Genomic DNA, 15,734 nt, shown 5'->3' with positions numbered 1-15,734 from the left:
CATAAACAGGAGGTAGAGTTTCTCTCTGGTGTGACCTGCTAACGGCACGGTTCCCACAGCTGAGGTCACCATCTCAGGATCTGAGGATCCAGTTTTCCATGCTGTAGCCTAAAGGTTTCAGACTGTTTTATCTTTGGGGTCTCAGTTTTTAACTTTCTGATGTCTGTTTAGCCAGAATAATGTCCTGAGGCTGTGAAATGAAGTCAAAAAACTGATATTTATTTTAATTTAATGCGCTGTTAACAGCAAGTCATTTCTTCCACTAACGCTAGGCTTATGTGTTTGTTTTAGTTGTATTTACCCAAGATGCCCTGCGGCAGTCTACTTCCTACTTCTGAAGTGGTTTCCGGTCTGCTTGGTGTTCACATGCATTTAAACAGCACCAGAGTTCACTTGAACATAACCAAGACCGAGGTTTGTAGGTGGACCAGAGTTCACTTTTTTGGTCTGATTAAGTGTTCACACCTCACCAAACGAACCAGGCTTTCTAGATGAACAAACCAGAGTTTGACTACAGTGAACTAAACGGGGCTGGTGTGAATGCAGAGTTCAGTTCTTGTAGCGCAGAAGGAAACCTGATTACCTGTACAGGAAGAACAAGAGCAGGGATACAAACCAGGAACCTTGTTGCTGCAAGGTAACGATGCTAAACACAACGCTGCTCTTCAGCTCTGACTCAGATGGATGGAGAGACAAATCTGATCCTATTTGATCCATGTACAAACGTTCAAAACACAGCATTTTTTTGGAACAAAATTGCAACATCTGTCACATTTTTTGGTTCTTAGAGAATAGTTAATATTTTTGTGCAGATTAGTGCTTAAAAATTTACCCATAAATCATTGTGGGAATAATCCACTGTACATTAAAACAATGCTCTTACCTCTGACTCTGAGATTTGACAGCAAAGAAACAATCCTCCCTTTTTTGGAATATGAAAGTCTAATTTTGCTCATTTAGAAATAAAAACATGTAAATAATGTATTAATAATCCCTGATTAACTTTTCTGGTTAAAGTTGATTAAGATTAACTGGTGTGTTATAAGTCATTCAACAGGAAAAGCAATAAATTTGTAGTTTATATTAGGTTTTGATAAATTTGTGACACTGATTGAAACAAAATACAGTAAATCCAACTGGCTTGATCAAAACTCAGTCAAAGCAGCAGAGAAGGTTCTGGTGTTGAGGTGAAACATTAACCAGGTCCAGAGATTAAATCCAGATCAAAAGGCTCAAATTTATTGAGTTTTTTTTTAAGTTCTCTGGCCTTTTGACTTTGATCAAGGGATGAACTAAACTTCAACGTGCAGCTCAGATCCTGCTGCAGGTTTCTGACTTCAAACCACAACAATAACTGCGTTCAATTAACAATAAAAACAGTCGATGGGGCTCTGAGATACACGAACAAAAACATCCCAGCTTTTCTCACAACCTGCAGTTTCAAAGAAGAAATTATTCATTCAGCTGCAACACATGCAAGGAAAACACAACTAGATGTTCAGAAAGTGGAGAACTTTTGGTTCGAGAACTACCAAACAGAAACAGGTCATAAGTTTTCATACAGTCAGAAGAAAGATGAATGTCATGATAATTTTATTAGCAGAATTGGCTGTTTATTTAATCTGTTGGTTTCCTGGCACATGCCCAGGTGTTTAAAACAAACAAACAAACAGGTTTTGTAATAAATAAAACAAGCTAGCATCAAGCTAATGAAAGGACTCCAACCGCAGCAGACTTAAAAGTTTGAGAACTATATTTAAAACTGGATGTGTGCCAGGAAACCAGTTAGTTTGATTGAACTGCATCAATTGTACCAAGAAGAACGGCTAAATGTCCAGACACAGTTATAGTAGAAGACTGAAGACTACTAGTAAAGCAAGTAAGTGGCTGAATTTATATTTCCTTGATTTATGACAGAGAAACGTGCATAATGCAAACGTCATCTGTCCCTGCATATGAAGATCGTACTGCGGATAAGAGAATGAATGAGTGACAGTAATCCTCTGATTTAAAAGCTTTCAACCAAACACACTCCTGGACAAAATTGGTGCCCTTTGCTTAATAAAAGAAAAACCCACAGTGGTCACAGAAATAACTTGAATCTGACAATAAAATAAAAATGGTATGAAAATGAACAAATAAAAGTCAGACAACAAAAACCATAAATGAAATGGATTGTGTAAACAGAATTGCCCTTCAAAAATGTTCATTATCAGAATGGAAATTATCAAACTCATCTTTATTTGATTAATTGTTTATAACCACAAAGACATTTGTTCTGAACAAATTAGCAAGGTATACCTTATGAATCTGAACATATTTTAATAAAATCCCAACGAATAGTGTGTCATCCAACTAATCAAAGTAAAAAATATCTAATTTCAGAAATATGACTCCAGTTCTGGGTCCATATCAGGCATTAAGGAGATGCTTCCACTAAAATTCATCACCTCTGGGCTTCCAACAGAAACAATAAGATACCATAAACACAATTAAATTGATCATTTATCCTGGTTTTGTTGAGCCAATGTTTTGGAGGTATAATGAAGAAACTTTAGCTGCTTTTTCAGGAAACGGTTCTGCTTGTGGCGAACTGGACGCGCTCTGCTGCTGAGTGGCCCAGCAGCTTCAGCCTGACCCTCAACCCTCACAACAGGAAGTGAAGATGCCAAAACAAACACAGCATCCTGACCACACACAAGGCTCAGCATCCAGAACGATTGTAAGAAACAGAATCTGCTAGCTTCCCGATATGCTCTACAGCTGAAAAAGGAACAATTTACTCAAAATAAAACCCCACTAAAAATTAAACTATCTATATCAGCGAATTGGAGAAAACAGGTTACTGTGAACACTAACTGTGTTTCCATTGATCATATAATTGCTCAAATTCCAATTACGAAAACAAATTAGCTTCTCAGTTTTTAAAAGATGTCATGTTTTTCTATACAACTGTTTGTGCTAGTATCAGGTGGCTTTTCTGCTGTATCAAAATTATTCTTATTTTGAAAATCCTTTCTGCACATAAACGGCCGGTGCTGAATGTTTTTTAATGACTTATCACATGAACAAACTTATTTACGTGTGATTTTAGTTTATTTCTTATGTAATGGGAATACAACAATTGCAAAATTGTGTTTTTTCAATGATAGCAGAATATCAACTATCAACTACGTTTTCTGAACATTTGTAATAGAAGCTCAGCTGCTGTTGCCAAGCAAAGAAGACTAATAGTGTGGCATCTCTACTGCTAACTGCTAAAAATATCTTTGCCTATACTCACGTAAAGATACCTGTTCATTATATTTGTTTCCATTCATCCACCTTTGGGCTGTGGTGGATTAAATATGTTTTCTTGAGGTCAGTTTGTGTGTTTAGCTTCAGGATCACAGCAGCAGATGATAAGGAAAAGGATGAATTACAGGTCTGGTGTCACGGCCAACAGGAGAGCCATAAAATCAATTCAACAATCCTCCGACAGAAACTGAGCTGGTGAAAGGTAAGAAATCCAATCAACACTAAACATCCCAGGAGGGAGCAGAGAAAATAATCCCACAGCCATGGCGGTGGTGCCTTACGGTCATAATCTCCCACAGCATCAATCACACACCACGTTACCCCTTTAATCTACTGTTCCTCCATTTTCACTTAGAAGGAAGCGTACGCTGTTTGGGTTTTGAACATGTTTTCCTTCGTTTGCCTCCATTCATTTCCCAGAGGCAGGTTAAGAAAAGTGATCAGATCAGGCAGTGATAAATAATGGGGCTGAGCTTCTGTGTGCTGCAACAGCATGTTAGCTTCATATTGTTAAAAAGAAGCTAAAAACAGGCTAACATGAAACACACAGCGAGTTGCTAATGATGCAGAGCATTATTGGCAGAATTAGTCTGTAAGAGAAAGATTTGCTAAATTATTTACTTTGTGCACGACTTCCCTAAATAAGGATTTCTGTTGTTTCACATCAGACTAACCAAATATTGGTTAGCATGTGGCTAATTAAAAGGCTAGTTTGAACAGACTCGTATGAAAATTAGCTTTCTCAAAAGCAGAAATTGTGTATCAGATTTTTAATGCTAACAGAATCATTTTGAGTCTTAAAAAGAAACGTAAACGGAGGACTTCATGTTAGGTGTATGCCTTTTCAAATAAAGTCCAATAAAAATAAATAAATAAATGAAGAACATTGGTTGGTTTAGTTTAATTATTGCAAGTTTCCATAAAATTGGACATTGACTGTAGCAGATAATCTTTCTCTCATTATTACTTTATGTTGTTGTAATTTCTGCCTGCCTAAGATGACTGAAAACTCAGAGATAAATAAACCTGCCATTAATTTACAGTTCATTTGTTGGTGTAAGGCAAAATGAAAAATATAATTTTGGACACACAAACTGAAGGACAAACAGTTCTGCCAGCAGATAGTTTGCTGAGAAAAACATTTGATGAAAGTGAAGAAAGTCAAACATTAAGACTAAGAATGCCTGCTGTTCTGTATTCATGATTACTGAACACATATTTACTCACATCCTGCATGTCATAACATCGTAATAACCAGTTTATTGGTTCTGTATATGAATGAAGATGGAGGTGGACGCTGGGCGGCATGGAGTCACATTAACAGATGGACAATGCAGCAGGTTGGTGAGAGACAGAGTCAACTCTGTGTTGGATATTCGTCTTACTGAACAACATCAAAATTACCAGAAATAATACCTTTTAACTACTTTTCTAACTTCCTGTATCATTTGCTGTGCTACAGTTCCATTCCTTGGTTGCTCATTATCAGGATTCGTGAGTTTAGATTTAGTTTTAGCTGTATTTTGCCCCTCAAACAAAAAGTATGATTGCTATTTTTTCCTTTTACTGCAAACAAAGAGAAAGCTGTATCATTTTGCCACCACCAGGGGTCGCTACAGCCTGAGTATCAACTGATCGAGTTTTTCTGATCTGAAAAACTGTGCTTTTCCCAATACATTGATACTGCATATATAGCTGTGATCATGGGTGTTACAAAGTTCAAGTTTTTATCAATATTTTGTTGTATTTATTGTAATGACAATAAAAGTGATGATAAAGGTAAATGAATGGTGGTGACTATAAGTTACAATGCTGTTCTTATTGTTATGAAATATAATCAAAGCTACAAAGTTCAGTTCATTTTATGGCCATCTATCAACACAAAGTAGTGAAAAACTAAAGCAGAGAATGTGATACGTGAATTTTATGTTTTTTACGATTTAAAAACAACTTTTTGTGGTAGGTTTCTGCCAATTTTACAAAGTCAAAGATTAAAGTTTTTTTTTCCATTATTCATCTGAACAGCAAGTCTTTCCAGAGTTTCCAAATCAAATTTGAATAATCTCTGGACTTTGACTGGACCACGCTAACAGATAAAAATGCTTTTATTTAATCCACTCCACTGTAACCCAATCTAACAAGTTTTCTTCCATAAACGATTAGTATTTAACTCTGTTCACCCTTTATTCCGCTCAGATCATTTCCCTTTTCATTTTCATAAAAAAACCGGCCCGCAGCATCATACTGCCTCCACCATATTCTGCCATAGAAACAATGGTGGGTCTGTCATACATCTAGGGCTGGACAATAAATCAATAACAATAGATATCACAACAGACACATGATCAATATCAACAGATAATACGTCTGATTGATAAAATGTTCAATAATTTTGCTGAACTCCGATCCAGAACCGCACAGCATTCTGGGAAATGAAGGCAGAGGAAAGACTTTAGCTCAAACTCTCATGGCCAGCTAAGCAAGGTTGGATATATCAACTAACTCACTCACTCTTTGGTTACCTAGCAACTCACTCGTTCTTTGGTTACCTAGCAACAACCTGTTGAGTAACTTGCACAGCAGCAGTTTCAGGTTTTGCCTTCATGTTTCATAACTGCTTAAAAATAAAAAACAGAAAATATCAGGCAACCAGTTTGGCAGCATTTCAGATAATTAAGACAAAAAACTAATCAATAATTATCAATGTTGACTGACATGAAATGCCTATGTCATGATATGTTTTCCATCCCAATAAAAACATGGATGTTTGAGGTTGCAACAACGTGTGCTGTGAATCCACTTCTATTGAGGGAATCTGTGTCTTGTTTTTGATATTATGTTTTAGCTCCATCCATTTCTTGTTTGTTTGCAAAAAAATTAAAATTAACAATAATTCCCTCTGTTTTCTTCAGCTTAGGTAAATAGCAGAAAATAGCTGCTGCTTACAGTCAGAACACAAATAATTAGCAATCATTCAACCTGATTACAAAATTTTTTATACAAGAAAACACATTTCATGAGAAATTTGTTGGAAGTTATTGCTCCCACTTTAAGAAAAGAGATCAAGTTTGTGTAACCCAGCAGCACCAGTTGATGTCAGTCTATCCTGTAAGCAGTGTTTTTCGTCAGTCGCCCTCCTACCTTGCAGCTGGTAATCCAGTGAGTTGTCAGAGGGGGGCTGCAGCAGCGCCGACCGGCGGTACACCACATGGACCCGGCCCTGGTCCTCCATCTCCTGAGTGCCTTTCTCCAGCGGCTCGATAAAATACTCATCCGAGTCGGTTCGGATCATCCCAGCCTGGAACAGAACGGGTCGCTATGAGTGAGCAGAACCACAAAGACGCAGTTCTGAGAGGAAAAAAAAATCAAGCTTCAATGTCTTTCTGTTATTTACTGTAATCAAACATTAACGTCCGGATATTTCAGGTTTTTCTCAATTATTATGAGAAACTGCATGACTGGTTTTACCTGAAAGATGACAAGAAACACATCCACAATCTGTTTTTTATATTGTTAACTATGAATCTACACTAGGAATGACACAAATAATCATGATTAATCGATTACTGAGATAATTGTCAGCTAATTTTTGTCATTAAGTAATCGTTAACTGAAGTACAAACTCAAAAAAAGAGGCCATTTGGTGAAAAAAACAACATATTTAGAGCAGTAACTAAGCCAAAACTATTAAAAGTACCATTTACATTTAAGATAAACCCACCTTTGTCTGCGAATATGTTTGGATAGTTTTAGCTTCACCTGGTTCAAATTTACAAAAGAAATGCTGTGTTAAGGCGTTTTAGGCAAGAAAATGCTTATTTTATTAAATAAAACAGAAATTGAATTATTCATTTGCATATTTTAATGTAGTTCTGTTATTAAGAAAAGATTGTAAAATCTGTAGAGTGCACCATTTTTTTATATTAATCGCTAAATGAACTGATTAGTTGCAGCCCTAATCTACACACAACAAAATGTCTGACAAAACACCGCCCCAGTTGAATATGAATAAAATATAGGAGAGTGAAAAAGCAGATGTGCTGATGCAATATTCAACGGTTTATCCACAGAAGAATCTGTTTCCAGTGTGAAAACATCTCTGCGACACCGTCAGATGTTTTTATTGGTTTTTCAGCATTTTTCCATCTGTCTGTAATTATCGCCTTGTTACCCAACAACCGCTGGTGGAGATCAGAAACCTGAGCGTCATTAGAGGCACAGTGGAGCAAACATGCTCAGCGATGGCTACCTGCAGCCTGCAGATTTCCTGCAATAAGAAACCAGCCATGTTTCTTATTTAGAGCGGAAATATGAGGGGCCTGCTTTTAAGTGAAATAATGTACAAACTGGATGTGGGACTCATTAAATCTAAATGATGTGGTGGAGCCAGTGTCATGTCTGCAGGTGATCCTGAAACATCAGGCGTCTGTTAAAACAGCCTTGGTGACTGCTTTCAGCAAAACGCCAATGATAACAACACAGCGCTGCACACAGGCAGGGACTGATGGGGAAGATGTGGAAAGAATCTTTAAGTTATTAATGTTTAATTTCAATAATGTAATCTCACTCTGAATAATTCATTTCAATAATCCAACCTTAAATTTGAGACTCTAGTCCTTAATGCGGTCATCCTGGGTGTGATTCCCTATGATTCCACATGCCTCATTCACTCAGCTCCTTCAAACTAGCCAGCAGCAATTAGCAAAGATCTGGTGGAGCTACAAGACTCTGACTCCATCAGTAGATGGCGTAGAGAAGAACTGTTGTGATGGTGAAAGCCTTTTTACACATTTATATCAACACTTACAGTAACTGTTGACCCACATATTTATTTCCTCCAGCAAATTCTGGGGATCTAAAGGGGCGGTATTATGTGTTTTCAAGACACATGGTGCCATTTTATAGCACAATCAAGTAACTTTGTCACCCTCAGCTGTTATAAAAATCCTATACACTATATATCAAACATGATTTAAAATAAATTTGACTTTGTAATTTAGGGCCTTGAAATTGGGCCTCTGTCTCTTTAAGAAACTCCAGCTCTTTCTGAAATACCGCTTTCCAGAAGTCATCCCAACATGGCTCCTCTATTAACCTTTAGCAACATTATTACCAGAGTTTCACTGAGAAGTAGCTCCTATAATGAGCTCAGCTGATGTTCCACCGGGTGTTTGCTAATTGCTGCTGGCTAGTCTGAAGGAGCCGAGTGGGGGAAGAGCTGCATCTCAAAGGCGGAGCTAGGTCCAAATAGGTGTTTTTCACAGCAGAAAGGTTGCCATGGAGATTAAAGAATTTCTCAGACATGCATGAAAGAATCAAAGCAACACTCCAGGTATGTTTATGATGATGGAATAACATTATAACATGATGGAAAGCTAAAAAATGTTGATTTTACATGTAATGATGCCGCTTTAAAAAACTTTTTTACACTTTGTACCATAACCAGCAGCATGAATTATGAGAAAAAGAAACCCAAATGATGGTATATCTATTGACAGAGGAGAAACTGGGATGTTTATCTGTACATGTTATTTTAGCGGATCCTCTAAGGAATCCGCTCCGGCTCCGGATCGGACGGTGAAACTTTTGGCCCCATAATGCCTGCTTGGTGACTTCTTCCTCCATTCTTTTGTCTAAACACATTTGGGGTTTTACAAGTCGCCGACAGAATGAAGTGACTTTTACCTCCTTCGGTCCCTGATCTGCAGAGCCTCATCTTCTCCTCCCTCTACAGGAGCAGCCGGCTGAGCCAGTTTATATTTGTGTTCACTTTAACACGCAAAGTTTGTGGCAGACGCTCCCAGGTCACATTAATAAAACAACTAAATGTGTGTGTGTGTGTGTGCCAGCCCTGCAGGACCATGTGTCTTCTGACAAAAAGCAGGTGTGCATGCCAAAATCTCTTCCATACTTAATGATGTTTCACTTATCATGTCTGAAAGTGGATCATTTTAGGTGTCCATCTGTCACTTGGCTTCATTCCTTATGAGGGAAACTCCTTGGAGCTCAAATTAAAGGAATTTTGGTCTAATTTCCATGTGATTAATCATCCTTACAGCTTTCTGAAAAATCCTGAAGTCGATGTGCTTCCTTTAACTGCCAGTAGAAACTCCCACATGTTGCCATTTGTTGCCATTACAACTAGTTCTGCACAAAATACATATATTAATGAGCAGAATTAATGTTTTCAGAAAACTTTGTTGTAATTCAGCAATGTCCAACTCTTAGTTAAAACACTATGTTTATATACTTACAAAAATTCCTTGTTTGAGTATAAATTTTGCAAAAAAAAACTAATTTGGATTTTTAAAAAAGAAGTTTGAACTGATCTCACGTCAGGTGTCAAACTCCAGTCCTCGAGCTTCAGTGTTCTGCTGCGTTTCCATTACAAATGTTTGCAAAACTTTGTTGATATTCCACTAATCTTGAAAAAACAAATTTGCAATTCCAGTAATTCCCTTTTTACAAAACAAAAAGGGAATTAAAACACATGTGTATAAGCTTGCTCATTAAAAAAACAAGCCACACCATCATCCTCCAACCACTTCCTTCTTTTTTGTCATTTCTGTCAGTAGTAACATCCTGTTGTTGATTATGTGACTTATATGATGCGAAAAAAAGTTTTTCTATTGCAGTTTTGCAAAATACAGCCGATAGACAACCTCATCGCATCGCAAGGTGTCTGGCATCAATTAACTCACTCACTCTTTGGTTGCCTAGCAACTCATTCTTTAAATCAATAATTATAAATATCCGCAATTTTTGATATCAAAATGCTGGTTTTGGCTGGTTTTTCAGCCCTAACTCATCATAGTATTTTCTAAGAAAATGTAAATAGAAACATACATTTAAAAAGAAGAAAAATATATTCAAATGATTTTGGATTTGACTGTAAATATGATAAAGTCTTCTTTTGTAGTTCTGTAGTTGACAGAACAGGCATTCTTCTCACCCTCCTACCTGCTAGGTCAAAGTTCAACATCCTCCCAAGCTTTTTTAACGCTATTTATTTCAGTCAGTAAAATATTTTAATCCTGACCAACTTTTGTCCAACTGCATTCCAAATTTATTTTAAAGTGTGCCATATTCAAAGCTTAAAGTCAACAAGTCGTCCATAACTTGTTTGTCTGAGTTTGTAGTTGTCACTGGAAAACCAACAAGTTGCTATAAAGCCAATTTAAACCCAATGAGAGCTTCAAAGCTAACTTAGCCACATAACGTCATGCAGCACTTTATCTTGTTGACTCTATACAGTATGCAAATTTAGGAATCTGTTCATGCTCCACAGACATGAATATTTAAATCCACAGAACTGATTTAATACCTGTGTTATTGTATTCTGCAGCAGAGCGCCGGAACTGTCATGTCAGAGAAAAGGCAAGGACAGACGTATAACACAGAAGTGCTGCTGTGCATTGTAAGAAACACAGCAACAGCAACAACGTTGCGTTCAACAAATTGCCAGGTGTAGTAATGACAACATAAACCAATTATTATTGTTGAATGAGTTTACTCTGCTTGCAGTCTTATGGAAATGTGTGCACAGAAGGCGTTTCCATCTCAGCATTATGTCTGCCTTTATCTCCTGCCTGCAGACTCACGTCATCTCCAGGATTTCTGCGTGTCAGCAGCACAATCACACCGAAACGCAGCTAAACTCACAATGAACTTATTTAAAATTCTTTACAACCACCAGCATTGAGACGCGAGGAAACCAAATGATCCTCTGTAAATCACTCCACCACCTCCGATTCACCCGTTTACTTCCACTCATCTGCCTCCTCATCAATTATTAACAAGCAACAATTTATTCTGAAAGACTCAAACAGGACGGCCTTGGATGTCACCGAAACGCTTTAAAGATCCTTCAAACAAAAGTCCACTGAGATTCTCTGACGCGTTGGGCTTCATCAAACATGAACTGCAACTCATTTTACACTCTGATTCATAAAAAACAAAAAAACCCACCAACCTTTACCCAAAGAGGCCTACTAACAAACTCCTACTGGGATGAATCTGTAACTCTGTCCGTCACACAAATGGCAAAAACTTCAGATTCAGTGCAGTCGTGTCCTCTCAACGCTGCAGTATTTAACTTTAAAAATATATATATTTTTGTACATATTTGATGAAACAGTAACGATGTCATGACAGTTTAATATGAGACAGATAATCTATGAAAAAACTGAGCTTCTTTGACTTCTCCCAGTGCTCCCAGTACTAACTACTACAACCAATCAGAACCAGGAGGTGGGTCTTAGTGCTGTCAATCATGCCCTTTGCTCTGTGCTATGCTGCCTGTCATAAATGCTGGACACAGATAAACAGTGGAAAAACATCCATCCATCCATCCATCCATCTTCTTCCGCTTATCCGAGGTCGGGTCGCGGGGGTAGCAGCTTCAGAACTGAGGCCCAGACTTCCCTCCCCGGCCACTTCTTCTAGCTCTTCCGGGGGAATCCCGAGGCGTTCCCAGGCCAGCCGAGAGACATAGTCCCTCCAGCGTGTCCTCGGTCTTCCCCGGGGCCTCCTCCCGGTGGGACGTGCCCGGAACACCTCACCAGGGAGGCGTCCAGGAGGCATCCTGACCAGATGCCCGAGCCACCTCAACTGGCTCCTCTCGATGTGAAGGAGCAGCGGCTCTACTCTGAGTCCCTCCCGGATGACTGAGCTTCTCACCCTATCTCTAAGGGAGAGCCCAGCCACCCTACGGAGAAAACCCATTTCGGCCGTTTGTATCCGCGATCTCGTTCTTTCGGTCATGACCCAAAGCTCATGACCATAGATGAGGGTGGGAACGTAGATAGACCGGTAAATCGAGAGCTTCGCTTTTTGGCTCAGCTCTCTCTTCACCACGACGGACCGGTACAGCGCCCGCTTGACAGCAGACGCTGCGCCAATCCGCCTGTCGATCTCCCGCTCCCTTCTTCCCCCATTCGTGAACAAGATCCCTGGCTCTTGGGACAGTGGAAAAACAGTTTTTCTGTAATGGTGAGTTTTTCCACATCATTAGCATATTTAGTAGCACGTTCATAAGGTTGATTGACATCAATAAGACCCGCCTCCTAGCTCTGATTGGTTGTTTTTGGTGCTTTTTTCAGACAGTAATAGCAGTTCAGGGAAAAGATGGAGGAGATTGGTCTTTTCACAGATTATCTGTCTCACATTACATTTTTACATATACATGTTTACATATTGCAGCTTTCACCGCTGAAAATGTCATTCTGTAACAAACGTAGCAGACACTATTCATATTGATGAAGGCTTAGCCTTACGCCCAATAAAGGACTGCTTCAGAAAATTAAAGCTCTTTGCTATTTCAAACAAACTGTAAATGTTGGCTGAAAATGTTGTTTAAAAAAAACTTTTTCAGTTTTCACTGGAGTTTTGTGCATAAGTATTAGAAAGGCAGAAGAAACAAAATCAATACAGAAAAGCCTGATTTACTGGCCATGAAAGTGAAAGCAATGTTCATCTCTTCGCACAGAGGAGATGGAAAAAAAAGAACATCAATTTTTCATCATTTCATTTATGTTTTATAAATCCTCAACTTCACAACTTCGAGTCGAGAGCAGCCGCCGACTGATGCACAGCAAGAACATGAAACCTACAGCTAAACTTCATCATTTAAAAACATTAGCTCTCATAAAGAGGCTTTTGAAAGTACCACTGCATTGACATTTTCCCTCTTTTATCTTGAATTTTAACAAAAAAAAACTTCAACAGATTTTTTTGTTGGGATTTTAGCAATAATTGTGAAGTGACAATAATATGTGATTTTAATAAATATAAATCTTATTTGGTAAACAGTCTACAAAAAATGCTAAATCTTACCACGTATTTTGGTCGATAAATAAAATAATCATTAGTTAACCAACCTAGAACAAGAGAAGTTTGGTCTGATTTAATTTGGTGTATGTAAACTTCTGCTTTAAACTGCATTTAGTTTTTATTTTAGCACTTTTAGTTTTCCATATTCGTCTCTACTCTTTGGAAATTGGTGAATATTGGTGTGAATTACAAATAAACTGAATTTATAGGCCCTCTTCCAGTTATCCTGACGAATCAAAGCAACTTATGGATTCAATAAAAGGCCGGAAATCCATAATGAACGTCGTTTGAGAAATGCCATGTCTGCTGAGTTGCTGCTGAAATATTCATTCAAAAGAAAGAATATCACGTTTGTTCATCAATGTTCAATCTAAGGTCAAGAGATTCATTATTACATCACAGGTATTTTATCTCAGTGTTATTAAATAAACAGGACTCAATGTTATTTTGCACTGCATAGAGAAAAAGTCTTATTTACTGATAACTGGATTTTTGGGTGATATTAATGTACATGGAGCTAAAAAAAATCTGTAAAATACAGAAGGAAACAGATCTGAGAAAGAAAATTTAATTTAATATGATGAATTATCTCCAAAGGAAGAAGATGCAGCAACATAAAAACATAAACTGTTCCCATCTCATATGGATGAAAGTGGTTTAAAGCTGTGATATTATCATCACAACTGAATTAAACAAGCAGTGAAAAACATCATCATCCACAACCTGATCCTGCTGCCTGCAGCTTAAGTGTGTTAAAAGTTTCAAACTAAACAAATTTATTTTTATTTTTCAGGGTCACATTGGTACAGTCAATCACTTTAATGTAATTTATTTAAAATTTATGACAGAATCAGTGACTTCTGACTCCAAATCAGCTAAAATCTGTTTCTCTGACATAAAAATAAAACGTGTAAAGAAACCATCTGCTTCACGGTCACATGTTGGAGCTTTTAACTGGATCAAACAGAAAAAAAGAGCTAATTTAGCTTTCAAAAAGAAAAATTATGTGTAAAATTTAATCAAAAATCCATCCCAAGTTCAGGGTTGTTCCTGCTGCTGGGAAGCAAAGCTAATTCATGCTGATATTTTAAGATATAACATCCGTGGCAACTAGAAATATCACAATAGTTTTTATTAAAATGAAGTATTTGTCTCAAAATGTGCTGCCTACTTTCCGTAAGCGTATGACTTCCAATAATATACTGAATATTATTCAATATTTTAGTGCATATTGTTATAAACCCCAATTTTAAAGGTGCTGTATTTATGTTTGATGCTCTTATTTTGTAGGAGGAAAGGAAGTAGGTTGTTAATTGCCATCTTCTATTGACAGAATGGCCCAAAGGTTTAAAATAAAATAAACTTCAATCACTTTTGAAACAATATGATAGAGTATTAGGGTCAAGCTAAGAAAATAAAACTACATAAATGTAGTCATGGAATTATAAGAATAGATAAATGATAATATGAGAACTAGAAAAACAAAATTTCTGAAGAAATTTAGCCGGGGCCTGCCAAGGCGCGGCCGTGGGGTTCGGGCCCGGCGTCGTCGCGCCACAAATTTGCGTCGACGCCAAAGAACGCCGCGACGTAAGCAGTGGCACGCGGAGAACCGCAAGAACGTTAAGCGAGGCGGACGTGCACCGTTCGGTACGATTTAAAATGTTGTCAAGGCTTTTATTTTGGAAGTTTTGTTAAACTTCATTTCAAAGGGCCAAACTAATCCCATGCGTAATAGTCCTTGGGTTAAAATAGTTATATAATGCTCAAAACACAAGTAGCTGATGTAAAAATATTCAAGGCTTTTATTTTGAAATTTTCAGTATGCTTCATTTCAAAGGGCCAAACTAATACCACGTGTAACAGTGCTTTGGATGAAAAAGTCAAATAAAGCCAAAAAGAGCAATTACGTCATGTAAAATTATTCAAGGCTTTTATTTTGAAATTTTCAGAATGCTTCATTTCAAAGGGCCAAACTAATACCACGTGTAACAGTGCTTTGGATGAAAAAGTCAAATAAAGCCAAAAAGAGCAATTACATGATGTAAAAATATTCAAGGCTTTTATTTTGAAATTTTCAGTATGCTTCATTTTAAAGTTCTGAACTAATACCACGTGTAAGAGTGCTTTGGATGAAAAAGTCAAATAAAGCCAAAAAGAGCAATTACGTCATGTAAAAATATTCAAGGCTTTTATTTTGAAATTTTCAGTATGCTTCATTTTAAAGTTCTGAACTAATACCACGTGTAAGAGTGGTTTGGATGAAAAAGTCAAATAAAGCCAAAAAGAGCAATTACCTGATGTAAAAATATTCAAGGCTTTTATTTTGAAATTTTCAGTATGCTTAATTTTAAAGTTCCAAAATAATCCCATGTGTAACAGTTACTGAGTTAAATCAGTTATATACAGCCCATAGCAGCAGTAGTTCTAAAGGCCAGTTCTCAGTCCTGATCTGTTTCAACTGAGGATAGATAGAACTACAGCGATGCGAATTTGTAGTCCAAATCAGCAGCCAATAGCCTCTTGAGTTCCGTTGCCATGGTAAATAATGGTCTCAGCAGGTGTGAGCTGTGAGTCATACATGCTCAAACACACAATTGTGTGTT

The 15,734-nt window shown here is 37.5% G+C and overlaps 1 protein-coding gene across 2 annotated transcripts in view; it reads right to left on the bottom strand.

Annotated features, from left to right (window-relative positions):
• Positions 1-15,734, bottom strand: part of LOC102217056 (A disintegrin and metalloproteinase with thrombospondin motifs 3-like) — a 191,407-nt gene that overhangs the window by 112,171 nt on the left and 63,502 nt on the right. For both annotated transcript variants that reach the window (XM_023343569.1, XM_023343570.1), the window contains exon 4: positions 6,439-6,595. In XM_023343569.1, coding sequence (XP_023199337.1) covers positions 6,439-6,595 — 157 coding nt within the window. The remainder of the gene's footprint in view (positions 1-6,438; positions 6,596-15,734) is intronic.

The sequence above is a fragment of the Xiphophorus maculatus genome, chromosome 12, assembly GCF_002775205.1.
Source record: "Xiphophorus maculatus strain JP 163 A chromosome 12, X_maculatus-5.0-male, whole genome shotgun sequence".
In the NCBI taxonomy this organism is placed as follows: Eukaryota; Metazoa; Chordata; class Actinopteri; order Cyprinodontiformes; family Poeciliidae; genus Xiphophorus; species Xiphophorus maculatus.
The sequence above is the reverse complement of the archived record's forward strand: the minus strand, read 5'-3'. Positions and strand labels throughout refer to the sequence as shown.